Source organism: Sciurus carolinensis, chromosome 12 (assembly GCF_902686445.1).
Source record: "Sciurus carolinensis chromosome 12, mSciCar1.2, whole genome shotgun sequence".
NCBI classification, from domain to species: domain Eukaryota; kingdom Metazoa; phylum Chordata; class Mammalia; order Rodentia; family Sciuridae; genus Sciurus; species Sciurus carolinensis.
The window spans coordinates 73,396,993-73,412,999 of record NC_062224.1 but is presented as its reverse complement, the minus strand read 5'-3'; the positions used below and the strand labels follow the sequence as shown (position 1 = coordinate 73,412,999).

At 34.8% G+C, this 16,007-nt stretch overlaps 1 protein-coding gene across 1 annotated transcript in view; it reads right to left on the bottom strand.

Annotated features, from left to right (window-relative positions):
• Nucleotides 1-16,007, bottom strand: part of Ush2a (usherin) — a 746,720-nt gene that overhangs the window by 198,552 nt on the left and 532,161 nt on the right. The window contains exons 44-46 of the mRNA XM_047521110.1: nucleotides 6,723-6,932; nucleotides 5,184-5,386; nucleotides 3,057-3,169 (exon numbers count right to left, since the gene is read on the bottom strand). Of these exons, the coding sequence (XP_047377066.1) occupies nucleotides 3,057-3,169; nucleotides 5,184-5,386; nucleotides 6,723-6,932 (526 nt within the window). The remainder of the gene's footprint in view (nucleotides 1-3,056; nucleotides 3,170-5,183; nucleotides 5,387-6,722; nucleotides 6,933-16,007) is intronic.

Below are 16,007 nucleotides of genomic sequence, written 5' to 3'. Positions count from 1 at the left end.
AGCTAGCAAGAACATTATCTAACATAGTTCTCATTTTTATCATGAGAAGACTTAACATGCACTCTACACATTTTTCAATACTATGATATATCATCATTAACTATAATCATGTTGCTATATAATAGATCTAAGAAGAGCTTGGGGAGATATTAGTAAATGAACAGTTTTTTTAGCTCAGAAATTTGAAGGTATCATTATATTAACTTTTACCAGCGAATACTGCTGTTTGAAATCTGATGATTGGATTCAAATTCCCAATTATATATGTACTTAATCTGTCTTTTCTTTCTACAATTGTTTTGAGGGTGTTTTTTAAATTTTGTATTGAGCAATTTCCTGATTAAATACCTTTTTACACACTCCTTTTCAGTCATTGTGTTGCTATCTGCGGTATCTTTTAATCTACACATCAGTGATTTTGGTTCTGGGATATTTTCTTAGCATCTTTCTTTGATTATTTTTTTCCTCTTCTATTTTCTCTTTATGCAATTTTTGTTTTTCAAGTGTTAAACTTCCCAGATGTTTCCTAATTTTATTTTTCATATCTTTGTTCTCTACTGCGCTTTTGGAGACATTCCCTCAAATTTTATTTCAGTTTCAATCCAGTTTTCATATTTTCAATATCTATGAAGTTCACCCCTCCCCCACCTTTTGATGATTCCTTTTTAGAAGTATTCTGTTTTGTTTCATGGATAGAGGATTTCCTTTTATTTCTTTAAGATTATATTTTTTCCTCACTTGTATTGTTTCTGGGTCTTTTAAATCATTTCTTTAGTTTATTTTGGTCTACTTACTTTTAAGAGTAATGCATCAAAATAAACTGACTAGCTTTATAGACAAATGAGCCTCATTGATTAATATACTTCCCCACTGGATGTCCAGTGGGTAAACAGCTTTTTTTATTGTTAGAAGATCCCCATATAGTAGTAGCTGGAGGTATTTTATTTGGAGCCATTTGCTCTCTTCTAGAGAAAAAATGTTCGGTTTCCAATAAAGAGGCATTTATGGCTGACCACTTGCTTTTGAGAGCAGAGGTGGGGAAAGTAGTCAAGTGCTCCAACATCCATACTGTAGTCCTGATTTCTCATTATTTCTTATCTTTGTTCATCATCTAAGCTTCCCTGTGCCTGGTATCCTTAGGGCCTACTGCCACTGTTAAGTTTCTCTGAAGAATAAATGTCTCATCCCCTGGTGGGAGGACTTTACCATGTAAGGGAAAAGAAACAACGGATGCATGGTAGAGATAAGGGACCATGGGTGCCACTTGCCCTTAAGGCTTTCAGCTAATCTCCTGATTTCCAGGTTAGAACCTTACCCCCTCCTGCCTCTTTGCAGTCCTTAAAGCCTCTAGGTACTCAGTCACTCAGATCTCTGCAGGAAAATGAGCTTATTTCCTGTCACTATTCCCCTGTGCCAACCATCATACTTTGGTTGTAAATTTCTCCAGTGTGCTTCATCATTTGCCTCTCCTTTATAAACACTGATTCCAAATTGGTGTGGAAATCTTTGTTGCTGCTTCTTTTGCTGTCCTTGCTCTTGTTGCATAATAATCTGGTCTTGCCATTAATTTAATGTATTTGGGTGTAATCAATTTTTAACCACAACCAAAGATTTTTTCTCTGTTATCACCTATAAGAATTATCTTAAAAGAAAAAAAATCCTAGAGACACAGACAAATTTGTTCAGTTTCTCATAAAGCTTAGAGATTATTTTTAGCTACATATAAATATGTAATTTAAGACATACTCCTTTATGTCATTCACCTGGGTTTGAGTCAGGGGATGCTAGCAGACAAGAATTTGACAATATCCATCTACCTAACTGTAATTCTTCCTTGAATTTTTCTAGACAGAACTCAAATGTCACATCTTCCAGGATGCCTTCACTGATAACTCTGGGTAAAATTTGGAAATTTCCTCTTTATGCTTTTCTTGCACATTGCCAATCTGTAGTGTGGTGTTCTTTCACATTGCTTTAAAAACATTTATTTATGGAAGTGTGTCCCACAGTGGACTAGAACTTTACAAATTTAAAATCATGCCTTATTCTTTTCTGTATTTCTTTTGCTTTTTATATTATATAGCCATAAATATGATTATGGCTAATTAGCACACCAAAACTAGACCAGCATCTATTCTGTATTTGATAGAAATACATAGCAAGATAACAAGATAAAATTTTTTGCACAAAGTGGTAATAATCCAGTTACTTTGGTTTTTCAGTAGACCTATTTTGCAGTGACTTAAAAAAAGACCCAGTAATTTCAATATGTTGGGGAAGCAGCCTTCAGAACTGAGACATTATACAATGGATTGATTATTTCAGTCACTGTGTGTGTGTGTGTGTGTGTGTGTGTGTGTGTCCGCACGTGTGCACATGTGCAAGCGAGTGCCTTTTTTGTAGGTGAAGGGGAATTAATTTGGCTTGGGCAAAAATAGAATATGGAAGTGCCCAAATTTCTCTCTCTAGCCTCAACTTGATGTAAAGAAATGAACAATGATCATTTTTGGCTTTGGAAATCATATTAAATCTTTTTACTGCTAATGATGAATTGTAAACTTTCAAACTATAGTCGTTTCTCAGCAACAAAAGGATACAGAAAAATAGAGATTCTTCCCAGAATCTGATAATATTTGTTTTGATTATTTCAAAACAGTCTGCTCTATTTATTTCACAATATGTCTAGCTTCAGGACAATCTGATATATGTGAATTAAACTTTTTCGAAGAGATTAAGTTGGAAGGTAGTTATTCCAATTAAAATTGCATTTGGCTTAACATAAAGATTCACTGAAGAACATATTTAAATAAGGAGACCTTTGTGCATTTAAGTGTTTGTTCACAGATTGTTAAATGAGCGAAATGATGTCAGGAAAATGAGTTTCAATGTTATTGGATGTCAAATAAAGATGAACACCTGTGAAATAATATGAAAATTTTGATACGCACACTTATAGCAACTTTAAGGGCGAGTTTCATGGCTTAAATGGTAACTTTGAATTTTTTCCATTTCTTATGATCAGAGTTCTTCAGATTAACTGATAAAAAGTTTGGTACCTTGAAGTGATGCTATGAATTATGGGTGTTGGTATATCCCTTGGAGTATCTTCCACCGTGGTGATTTGGGTTCCGTTGCTTTTCACACAAGCATACTTTGTACAAACTTCAATCTGCAAAAATAGTTTAGAAAAAGATAAATCCAACCATTTTCAAAATATGGATTTATGGTGGACTGAAACCAGGTACTCTCATGTAAAAAAAAAAAAACAAAAACAAAAAAAAAAACACCTCTTAGTTTTCTATTGCCTCTTGGGGTTTAGTAAATATTCATTTTTGATGTTAATTGAGTCCAGTGGGATAACCTCTGACTTGAGTGAAGAATTGGGTTTAGCACAATTGATGTAGTGATTGGAATGGTAATGTTTATCTCTGGTTCCAACTATTCAGAAAAATAAAGACTTATTAATCTACTCAGTACCCAGTCAAGGAATGGAAGACGCTCAGGTGACAGTTTGCAAGCATAATAGGTTATCACTGCATCCTGCTCCCTAGATCTATAACCTAGTAGTGTAATGATGATATCTTCTGGAAGTCTTGACACTTTACAACAAATAGCCTAAATGCTAATGTCTAATGGAAGAAAAATGAAGCCTGGAGAAGCCTTCCAATATGGCCAAGCTATTTTATATCCATTTGTTCCAGCTGCAATGGTCTTTTTTACCTTAATCACGGCAGAAAATCATCATTCACCCCTTTAATTCTGCCACCTAATTTGAATAAAAACTGAGGAGGGTGGAATAACTAAAGATTAGAAATGGGGTTTATCAAAAATGAGTAACACGAAAGAATATATCCAGTAAGAAGGAGGAGAGACACATGAAAATACAAAAGACTGCCGTTGGAACATCCACAAGGTAACACGATTCTACTCTCAATTAAAAATTAAGCCAAAGATGAGCCAGCACAAAGATGAGTTTTTTTTTTTTTTCCAGCATACATTTTTAAAAATGTTTTTATTAGTGCATTATGGTTACATACCAGTGGAGTTCATTTTGACATCATCATACATGCATGGAAAATAATTGGCTTCATTTTAGTTCCCAATACTTCCTCTTTGGCTTCCCTCCTTCCTCCTCTTATTCTCCTTCTTCTATTCTACTGCTCTTCTATTTATTTATTTATTTTTTTTAGTTTTTAATTGGCGTCCAGCATAGATTTTAAGAATTTACCAAATTGTATATGTTCTTTATAAACTTTGATTCCCTGAAATAATATTTCCCTCACTCATTTGCACATGTGGATTTGTTATGTCTTTAAACCTGGCATTCTAACAAGATTTCCAATTTCTTGAGGGAAAGTTCTATTTTTTATATGCCTTAGTATTCCCTATATTTTTTTCTACTTTTAAAGTCAACAGACCCTGAAGTGGTCTATGCGCTAGACTTCAAGTGGTCAATGCAGTCTCAGAAATTTCATGCTAAATTATGTCACATATGTATATAAATATTTTTCTAGGGCAAACTGCACTGACTTCAGAAGATTCTCAAAGAGTTCCTAGGGCCAAAAGTTTAAATACAACTGCTCTCACCTAGATGGGGTCATTAAACATTTGTGGAATGATGAATTGATATGTATTTTTCATCCTCAGATGAAATCCTTTAATATATTTTTGTCTGTGGCATTTTTATTTAGGTTTTCCTGTTGCATTCCATATCAAGAATGCTAGGGATGGGTAGACTGTTTGAAGTCATCGAGTCCACTGCCCTTACAAAGGGAAAATGGATGCAAGGTGTTAAATTAGTAAATAGCAGAAATGGGAATTAGAAAGAACACCTCCACATTCACAGGCTGATTCTGCTTTGATGTCAACAAAAGACTGAGGAAAAAAGGCAGGTTGGCAAGATTTACTTAGCATACGTGATTAGCTCCGTTTTGTCAGTGAGAAATTCCATCACCATCCTCATCACCCTGGTTTTCCAACTTATCATTATCCTCTCTCCAGAGACTCACATGTTTGCCCACAGCAAACAGATTTAATTCTGATCAATTTCCCTCTTCTCTCTCCCCTCTCCCACCAAATAAATAATCTGTAACCAAGACAGAAAATATCCACTTAGTGACATAGCTCAACATGTTTTATTTAACATATCCATAAGCTTAACCATCAAAACACAATGTTCTAACCTGAATGTCATAGATAGTGAAGGGAGACAGGTCTCTCAGAATAAACGACCCGGGCACATTCATTCCAGTCTTGTAGAGCTTATTATTTACATAGACAGAATACTCGGTGACAACGCCATTTGGGTTTGAAGGAGACGTCCAGATGACACGGACGGCTGTACTGTTGATGATGACAACCTCTGGAGGAAGCATGCCCTGAGGCTCTAGAATTAAAGGAAGAAACTGAATAAACTCCAGCTGTCTCTGAAAAAGCACTTGTTAAACTAAATGCAGATTAGTATTTAGGTTTAGCAAAGTGTCTGTTGCTTATCTGCTTTCCTCTGATGAAGTTATCACAGTCTGTAGCCCTCTGTAAATTGGCTTATTATACTCTCAGTTAGAAACCATAAGAATTGGTGGTAAAATGCTCGATACCACCAGCATAGTGCTAATCTTTAATACTATGTGACCAGTGGGATGTGATGATAAACTCTTCACCCATCTGCGCTACTAACCCATATCTATTATTTGTCTTTTTCCATCCTTTTGCTCCATACCTCCTGGGTGGGGGATGGGGAAGGAAGAAAAGAAAATTTGCTCCTTAAGCAAAAAAATAAAACTCAAATACATTGAGGGCTGGTGGAACGTGAAAAATCATTTGATGTTACTAGCTTGTAACTCAAGCAATATGAAGCAATAATGCAATATTGTCATTATGTAAATGATTTTGAATGTTGATTACCATAGGTAATGATGAAATCTAACATTAGGAAAAAAATCTTGCTTAGCGTTAAATTACACAATTATTCAAGCATGTCAGAAATAACTATGCGAAGACCTATTTTTATCATAAGAACCCATCTTAACTAGTTGAAAAATTGTCCTTGTGATTCATCCTATTTTATAAACAAAAGGTGCTGACCTTTGGCATCACAAAGGGAAATGGGTTCCACACTTAAAGAGCTCTGCTAATGACCTGGAACACTTGCTTGGGAGGTAATGATATTATAATGTTTATAATGAGACTTTATAAAGCCAAAAGGATTAGAAAGACCATTCCAAATACATTTCAGATTCACAAGTTGCTTCTCTTTCTTCCTCCCCCTTGCTAACTGGCTTAGAAATGAGTCATAGGCAATTTTTCTCCACGGCTGAACTTCCACCTACTATTGTTGGTGACTCAGAGAGGGTGCTCACTGTGCTTAGCTGCTGTTTTGAAAAACATACTGCTTCTGAGAGCAAATCATAAAAAAAAAAAAAAGTTTCTAAATGTCACTATTTATTGATGTGAACTCAGCTCCAAACTAAATATACACTGAAAAGAACAGGAGCAAACGGGGCTAATATACCATTATTAGAGCCTTGTGCTGCCATTTCAATGGCACCACTTATTGATCTGCCACTTGACGACAGCAAGCACTTAAGCATTTTAGCCCCGACCTCCTCTCCTCCAACACCGGAAATTTTATAATGGAGGAATGACTGATATCAACCCCAGCAAAAATCAATCAATTTCATTCGCATCTCTGTAGCCGAGTATCCAGTAGAATCTGGACTCACCCCCTTCACCGGTGGTCGCGTGCTGCACTGTGCTGTTGATGCTGTGCACTCCATTGAAGACAGAGATAAAAATTTCATACTCGGTGTTGGGATTTAAGCGTCCAATGACATGAGAGCTGGCATCTGGGAGGATTTTCAGAGATTCGTTTGAGGTAGCAGAACTCCAAAACAGCGTATAATATTCAACATCTCCTTGTAGGTCTTGAAAAGCTGTTAACAATAAGTATATAACACTATAAATATGGCAAATCTAAAAAGGTCTTAGTGGAAAAAGACAATTGGCTATTTCTAGGATGGGAGGAAAGAAAGTTTATGGAAACTTCATTTTGCAAAGAATTCTGGAAACTTCTTCCTGATGGAGCTGGTGGAGTTAGATTTTTTTTTAAACACATTTTTTTTCCTTGCATTGTAATTAATTGCTTGGAGTCAGACATAGGAACATACATTTTTAAATTTACTTTAAATAATTTAATTATGCTATTTAGAATTATTCAAATATTATAAAAGATATAATCTCTAGATGGTTGATATAACTGATGAAGCCAAATTAAATAAAATAAAAAAAATATATAATACATGGAACAACTTCTATTTATAGGTAATCTAATTCCTCAGATAATTCTATGCTAAGACAGATGTGGACATTTCCCAATATAGATCCTGAAGGCATTTTTTAGCCAGTTAACAAAACTGCTAAATGATACCTAGAAGTACACTTAGAAAAGTATCATTTTATGTACACTGCCAATGTAGCAGGGCTATATGTCATGCTTACCACAAGAACTGGCTTAGTAGGATCCTAAGATGATGTTCAAATTTTTAATCAAGGCTCTGTCCTTTTCTCCTAGTTCCATGAGTTTCTATGATATAGGCAAACTCGAAAAAGATGCCAAAAATCAACCACTGTCTGTCCCACAGATATATTCCAATTTCTTCACCTTTATCTTTTGAAAAACCAGTCTATTTTTTTCCTCTTTGTCCACCAAATTTCTCTATTCTTTGCCTTAAGCTCTTAATTTTGTTACCTGCCTCTGATCATTCCCTAAAAAGAGAACATAAGAGTCAATATGCTCTAATATATTGTAGGATACTAGATGTATGCTCATGTGCTCATACATACATATATATGTCACACTTTAGTATAAGTAGTATATTATTTTATTTGCATTGATATTATTTTAAGGACCTTAAGCTGGAACTGTTACCTTGGTTTGGTTAGGGTGGGGATGGAGTCTTGGCTGACAAGCCTCCTGAAATTATATGTCAGATTAGCATTCAAACCAGATCAGTAGCACTGGTTCAAGGATCAGAGGGAAAGTTGACCTTTCTCTTTATGATTATTAAAGTGTGATCTCTCATAGGTGAGATCCCAGTATATGTGAATGTAAAGTAACAGCTTTGGGAACTCTAGGACTTTATACTTTTACATTAAAATCTTGGGGGTACTGCATAAAAAATGAATATTAACTTTCTATTTTTCCTAACACACTACTACTTTCACTTTATCTCTAGCAATATTTAAAAAGATGTGATAAGCCAGTATATTCAGAAGAGTTGATATCAGGAGACATTTCACTGTTAATTTGGAAAACTGGGGGATTGAGATGTCTCTTTTCTGTAATGCCACAAAGTGTGAGCAAATTTAACAATAACTTTGTTACTACTTATTGGCAGGAATACCTATTGATACTTTTAACATTTTCCTAATTGACAGAATCAATGAAATGCTTGAAACATGCGTGATTGTGAGTGCAAAATTCCTTCCTTCACTGGTTTGTGGTATTATTACACATCCATTTTTGGCTGGTGACTTTTAATAGAAGTGAACTAGTTTTGAAATTTATGTTGCATTTTAGTTTGAGTGGGTTGATTAGAAGTCAAACCCTAAGATAGAATATCAATGACGTGCTTTCAAACTCTATTTATAAACATAAGTGGATTTTATTTGGATTATTAAATATGCCTGATATCTTTTCTATCAAGTTCAATTACTATAGTTAGGTAGACATCACTAAATACATTAGGACTAGCACCACAAGTTCAAGGTCAAGATGAGGCAATGATAGTACATTAAAGTCTGGATGGAATCCCATTAAATGCCCATTCTTAGTTATGCACCATATGTCAAGCCCTTTGAAGTAGAACAAACCTTATTTTGCTGAAGAAGATTGGAAAAGATGGTGGTTCTGTTCTACTGTTTTTGTCTCACTACATACAATAGAGGCTCTTGTGACCAGAAACAGGCTGCATCTCTGGACAAGTGCCAGATTTCTGCCCTTGTCCTGCCTCTTGCCAACATCTGCTTCACACTTCTCTTTCTTCGTAGATATTACAGAGTCCAAAACCAGAAAAACTGAAATATGTATTCTTGATCATCACAAGAGAAGTTCTGGGAGTGTGCACATGAGAATATACTTAGTGAGTGTTCAAATAAGGTCTTTAAATAAGATCTTTAAATTTCACTAAGCTCTTCCCACTGAACTGTCTTGAGAAGCAGAAGATATCCTTAGTTCAATAGACCAGCACAAAATTAAAGGCTCCTGACCTTGAATTTATGTCTGAGAGAGGAAGGCTATTAAAACTGAAATAGCTAGGATGAGGAGGCAAGTAAATTTCCCCTTTCCTATTGAGAAAACTGGGTCTGAATGCATTTCTCCCTTTTTAAAACATGACTTCTTCATTGCATAAGGGAGATACTGTCTAGAACCTTCAAAGGCATAATTTTTCCACATATATCCCTTTTTTCTTTTCCCACATTTTTAATTAATGCATTATATTTGTACATTTGATGGGATTTGTTATTACATATTTGTCCTTGCAAACAATATAAAAATTTAATTTGAACAATATCACTCTCTAGCATTTTCTTCCTTCCTCCTCCCCTCCCATCCCTTGATCCTTTTCCTCTACTGATTTCCCTTTGATTTTTAAGAGATTCACACCCCACCTTTGTTTTCCTTTTTCCTCATATAAGAGAAAATACATGACCTTCTGAGTTTGACTAATTTTGCTTAACATGATGGTCTATAGTTCCATCAATTTTCCTGCAAATGCTATAATTTCATTTTTCTTTATGCTGAATAAAACCCCACTATGAATATTATTCATTCATCTGTTGATGGACACAAAGATGGGTTCCATAATTTAGCTGCTGTGAATTGTGCTGCTATAAATATGTGTCACTGTAGTAAGGTGCCTTTAATTCTTCAGAGTAAATACCAAGAAGTGGTATAGCTGGGTCATATGATGGTTCCATGCATATTCTTTTGAGGAGCCTCCACACTGATTTCCATAAAGGTTGTACTAATTTAGGATCACACCAAAAGTGTAAAAGTGTTCCTTTTTCTCTACGTCCTCTCCATCATTTAATACTATCTGTATTCCTGATGACTGCCATTCTGACTGGTATGAGATGAAATCTCAGTGTAGGTTTGATTAGTATTCCCTAATTGCTAATGATGTTGAATTGTTTTTCATGTATTTGTTGACTATTTGCATTTCTTATTTTGAGAAGTGTCTATTTAGTTCAGTTGTCCATTTATACGATTCTTTTGCTCTAAAGTTTTATGAGCTCTTTATATAACTCTCTATATTAATCCTCTGTCAGAAAAGTAGCTAGCAAATATTTTCTTCCATCCTGAGGGTTCTCTCTTTTCATTATTTCCTTTGCTGTGCAGAAACTTTCTAATTTGATGCCAATCCATTTATTAATTCTTGGCATTATTTCCTGAGCTGTAGGGGTCCTATTGAGAAAGTTGTTGCCTATGCCTAAAGGCTGGAGTGTTCACCCGATGTTTTCCTTCAGGAATTGCGTAGTTTCTAATCTAATATGTTGGTCTTGATCTATTTTGAGTTGATTGCTGGGCAGAATGAGAAATAAGGATCTAGTTTTACTCTTTTACATATTTATAACCAGTTTTCCGAACACCATTTGTTAAAAAGCCTGTCTTTTCTCCATTGTATATTTTTGTTATATCTGTCAAGGTTCAGATGACTGTATTCATATGGGTTTGTCTCTGTGTCTTCTATTCTGTAACATTTGTCTGTGTGTCTTTTGTTATACCAGTACCATGCAGTTTTGTTACTGTAATTCTGTAGTATAATTTGAAGTTAGTATCGTGATGCCTCCAGCATTGATTTTGGCTTAAATTGCTTTTGTTATTCTGGGTCTTTTATTCTTCCAAATAAATAATAGAACTAGTTTTTCCTAGTTCTTTGAAGAATGTCAATGGTGTTTTGATAGGGATTGCATTGAATTTGTATTGCTTTTGGTAATATGGTCATTTTAATAATATTATTTCTGCCTATCCATGAACATAGGAGGTTTTTCCATCTTCCGAGGCCCTTTTCATTTTCTTTTTCAATGTTCTGTAGTTTTCATTATATAGGTCTTTGTCTCCTGGGTTAGATTTATTCCTAGGTATTTTATTTTAGTTTTGAGGTTATTGTGAATGGAATTGTTTTCTTGATTTCTTCCTCAGAAAATTCATTATTGGTATTTAGGAAAGCTATCTATTTTTGTATGTTTTGTTTTGTATTTTGTATGTGTATTTTGTGTGTATCTATTTTTGTTGTATCTATTTTTATAACCTGCTAATTTGCCAAATTTGTTTATTAGCCATAGCAGTGTTTTTTTTTTTTTTTTTTTTTGGTGGAATTTTTTGGATCTTCTATGTATAGGATCATATCATCTGCAAGCAGGAATAATTTGACTTTTTGCTTTCCTATCCTCATCCTTTTTATTTCCCTCTCTTACCTAATTGCTCTGGCCAGAATTTCCAGCACTGTATTAAATAGGAGTAGAGAGAATGGGCATTCTTGTCTTCTACCAGATTTCAAAGAAAATGCTTTCAGTCTTCCCCCATTACTATGAGATTGGCTTTGAGTTTCTCATATATAACCTTTATGATGTTGAGGTAGGTTTTTTCTTATCCCTGGTTCTTCAGTGTTTTTATCATGAATGGGTGCTGAATTTTGCTGATGGCCTTCTCTGCATCTATTGAGATTACTAAGTGATTTGTCCTTAATTCTGTTAATGTGATGAATTATGTTTATTGATTTGCATATATTAAACCATCCTTGCATATCTGGAATAAAAACAACTTGGTTATGTTGTACAATCTTCTTAAAATGTTGTCGAACATGATTTTCTAATATTAAATATTTTGCATCTAAGTTCACCGGGAATGTTAGTTTGTAATTTTCATTCCTTGATGTGTCCTTATGTGGTTTTCATATGAGTGTGATACTGGCTTCAATAATGAATTTGGGAGTGTTCTATCCCTTTCTATTTCATTAAATAATTTGAAAAGTATTGGCATTAGTTCTTTATGCGTTTGGTGGAATTCAGCTGAGAATCCATCTGGTCCTGGGTTTTTGTTGTTGTTGTTGTTGGAAGACTTTCTATTACTGCTTATATCTCATTACAAGATATTGGTCTGTTTAGGTTTTCTATGTCCTCTCGATTCAGTTTTGACAGATCATATTTTCTAGAAATGTAGCCATTTCTAGGTTTTCCAATTTATTGGATATAAGTTTTTCAAATAGTCCCTAATGATTTGCTAGTATATATTCCTTTTTCTATGAAAAGGGAATGGAGGTTTATAAAATACTTGTATGGGATTCCCTCAAAATAACAAAACCCACAGGCTCTTCTGAAAAGGATACATCATGAAACAAGTGTTTCATAAAAATAGAGAATCATAAAGATAGAGACTTGAAAATGGAGACCTGAGGGATCTACCTTAGAAGAATGGAAATCAAGAAAACATAAAAAGCAATGGTAGAATTAAGATCTACATCAAAAGTAAAAACTAGCATAGTTGAAAATACATAACATCAAAGAATGAATAGGAAATGATTATGAAGTCAATCAAAGTCAAAATTATAGAAATTGAGAAAAGAGAATGGAAAAATCTAACCAAAAAATAAATGTAATAAATATTCATGGATATAAAATATCCCATTAAGTTTTATCCACAATGAAGACATATGGCTACAAACTGAAGAGAGTAATATAGTTTTGCCTACAAAAATGGCAATATATTCACATGTAAACATATGGAATACTGTGACATTTCAAAGGGAAACTGAAAACTAAAGATCATCTACAAAGGACAAGAAAATTGGATAAGCTTCAACGTCTCATCTGGAACATCAAGTGTAGAAAGGCAGTGGAACAATTTCAACAAGTTTTGAAGAAAAATATTTTGATCACCAAACTTCATGCACATTTAAATGATTATGTGCAAAAGCAACTTGAAGATTTTCTTAATAGAGGCAAACATTAAGAAAATGTGCAGGAGCCAGGTGTGGTGGTGCGTACCTGTAATCCCAGCAGGTCTGGAGGCTGAGGCAGAAGGGTCTAGACAAAACCAGCCTCAGAAACTTAGTGAGGTACTAAGCAACTTTGTGAGACTCTGGTAAGAAAGTTATAACCAATGGTATGATCTTACTATTAATGCAGTTTTTGGTAGTGAATAAGAATGTGGTCTTAGTTGGAGCAAATTCTCAAACATAGAATAAGTCCCTTTCCTTTGTAATGGATTCCCAAATAATTTAAAACAGTTGTTAGATGGTATATTAGTCTGTTTGAACTGCCATAACAAAATTTCTAACAGTCGGGAGACTGGAGGTCCATGATCAAATAGCTGGTAAATTAGGTTTTCTGGTGAGGGCTCTTTTCCTGGCTTGTAGAATGCTGCCTTCTTGCTGAGTCCTCACATGCCATTTCCTTTGTGTATGGAGAGAGAGAAACAGAGGCAGTGAATGAGTTCTCTGGTGTAACTTATAAGGATACTAGACCTATCCAATCAGGATCACTCCTGCATGATCTCAATTAGCTGTAGTTACTTCTTTAGAGGACCCATAACAAATATACCTATGCTGAGAGGTAGTGATTCAATGAAAGAATTGTAGAGGGATGCAAACATCCAGTCCCTAACAGATGGGCTAGATCAAAGTTCTCCTGCAACAGCAATTAGATTATGCTCTTAATGTGCTCTTGGATTAGTTTTAGAGATTATTCTCAATGTCAATTATGTCCTTTAGATCTTTGTCATCTAGATCTGAGGTCAGCAAACTTATGGTCTCTGAGTCAAATTTGGCATGTTGTATAAAATCTGGTCCAACAACTGTTTTTGTTCAGCAAGTGAGTTAAGAAGTTTTTTTTTTTTTTTTTTTTTAATGTCTTTAAATGGTTATGAGGGGGAAAATTAGAAGAAGAATAATTTTTGTCATTTGAAAATAAAATCTCAGTGTCCACAATATAATTTGGTTCGAACCAGTGTTTTGTTTATTTGATGATCATCGATTACTGTTTACTTACTAAAATGCAGAATTGAGTAGTTTCAACAAAGACTCTGTAGACTACAAAGTCTGAAATAATTACTCTCTGGCTCTTTATTATAAAAATGTTTCGGGCTGGGGAGATAGCTCAGCTGGTAGAGTGCTTGCCTCGCAAGCACAAGGCCCTGAGTTCAATCCCCAGTACCGCAAAAAAAAAAAAAAAAAAAAAAAAATGTTTCTTGTCAGGATCTAGGTCAATTATAGTAGACTATTCCATTCAATAGACTGCATATTTATTTTTGCGGGGCTGAGTTCTTCACTCATCTCTCATTAACAGGCACATCAGAAGGCAATTTCATTCAAATTTAAAAAGCCAGAAGTTCCTGTTAAACTTATTTTATGATAGGAGTGTTGATCGGGCTCAAAGATTCTCCAAATTAGACTCCAATTTTCCACATTCTATGGTGCAGAGCTATGTGTCATCTAGTGTGTAGTTCTTGGAAAATTTAAGCTTATCAAAATTGCTTCTTGAGAAAATCCTTTACTCTGCCTAAGGGTAATATTGCTCATATGAAGAAGTGGGAAGATTTTCTTCTTGGCAATGAGCCAAGTCAACTTTTTGGTTTTCACAAGATACCTAATCTCTTCTATCTAGTTTATGCATCAGTCAATAACAAGTACCTGCTCTTTGGAATCTCCTCAGCTAGATTAGTCCTCATTATGTTTCAGTTTTCACTGACCTGCCAGCAAAAGTTGTATTTAAAGAAGGTAGTATATCAAATAGAATAGAATATATTATTCACCATTTTATATTTGGCTATAAAAAAAAGCTAATTTCTGCTCTTTATGTGAACTGATGTGGACAAACACAGACTGTGTTAGATAGCTAAGCTGTTGTAATTATGAATCCCCAAAATACAGTGACTTAAATAAAATCAATATTCATTTATACATCATAGCATAGTCTCAGCATGAGTAAAATAGATTGTGCCCAGGACTCCAGTTCTTTCTCTTATGTAGCTTTGGATCTATTGGAGTGCTGTCTACCCCCGCCTCAGTGAAATTAAGAACATGGCCATGTCCATATTCCAGTCAAGGGGAAAGGAGAAGAATGAATATACAAGCACATGCCTAGTGTTTTGCAGCTAAGACCTGAAAAGACACACACTTCCTTTTCAGTTGCATTGGCACAAACCCATTCCACTGCCATTTCACATGGCTACAGGTAATTGCAAGGGAGGTTAGTAAATGCAGCCTCTAGATAGGGGACAAGGGCACCAGTAAAATGAAAAGGATTAGAATGGATACCATGCAGTAGCAAGTCCTTCCAACATGGTGACTAGATTCACTACCTTCTATCACTCAGACGATTAAGGTAATTACAAAGTCTCATGTTTTTTAAACACATCTCCAACTCACTGTAGAAATGTTTTTCTCTCAATGCCATGCAAAATTATATATCAAGATTTGTCTTCCCAAATTTTTTTCAGCAAAAATGCTGAAAGTATGATGCACATTTTAGAAGTAGGAAAACCACCTTACTCCAATAGTGAATGATTACTAGATGCTGAACACATATTATTTTATTCACTCCTATTGTGATATTTTAGGCCAGATATTATTATCCTCATATTTCAGATAAGGAAACTGGGAGTCAGTGAGCTTAAGTTGTTCTAGATTATAATGATAGAAAATATTGGAACTGGGATCCAAATTTGAAGTTTCTCTCATTCCAAAGTTATCCCTGTGGATTTTTGATCATTTTTCTAGAAGAAATTTGAAACTGTGAGAAAAGGTGGAATCACCAAGAGGTGAATTGGAGTGTGAAAAGAAGACTCAGGAAAGGGCTTTGAGAAAACATTTATTTAGAGGATGAGGTGGGAAAAAGCAGTTGGTGAGATGGAAGGGTGATGATCCTCAGGGGAACATTCCAGTGGTAAGGAATCATTCACAGCGTTGGTTCCACAAAGAAGCACAGTGGGATGGCATTGAGAAAAG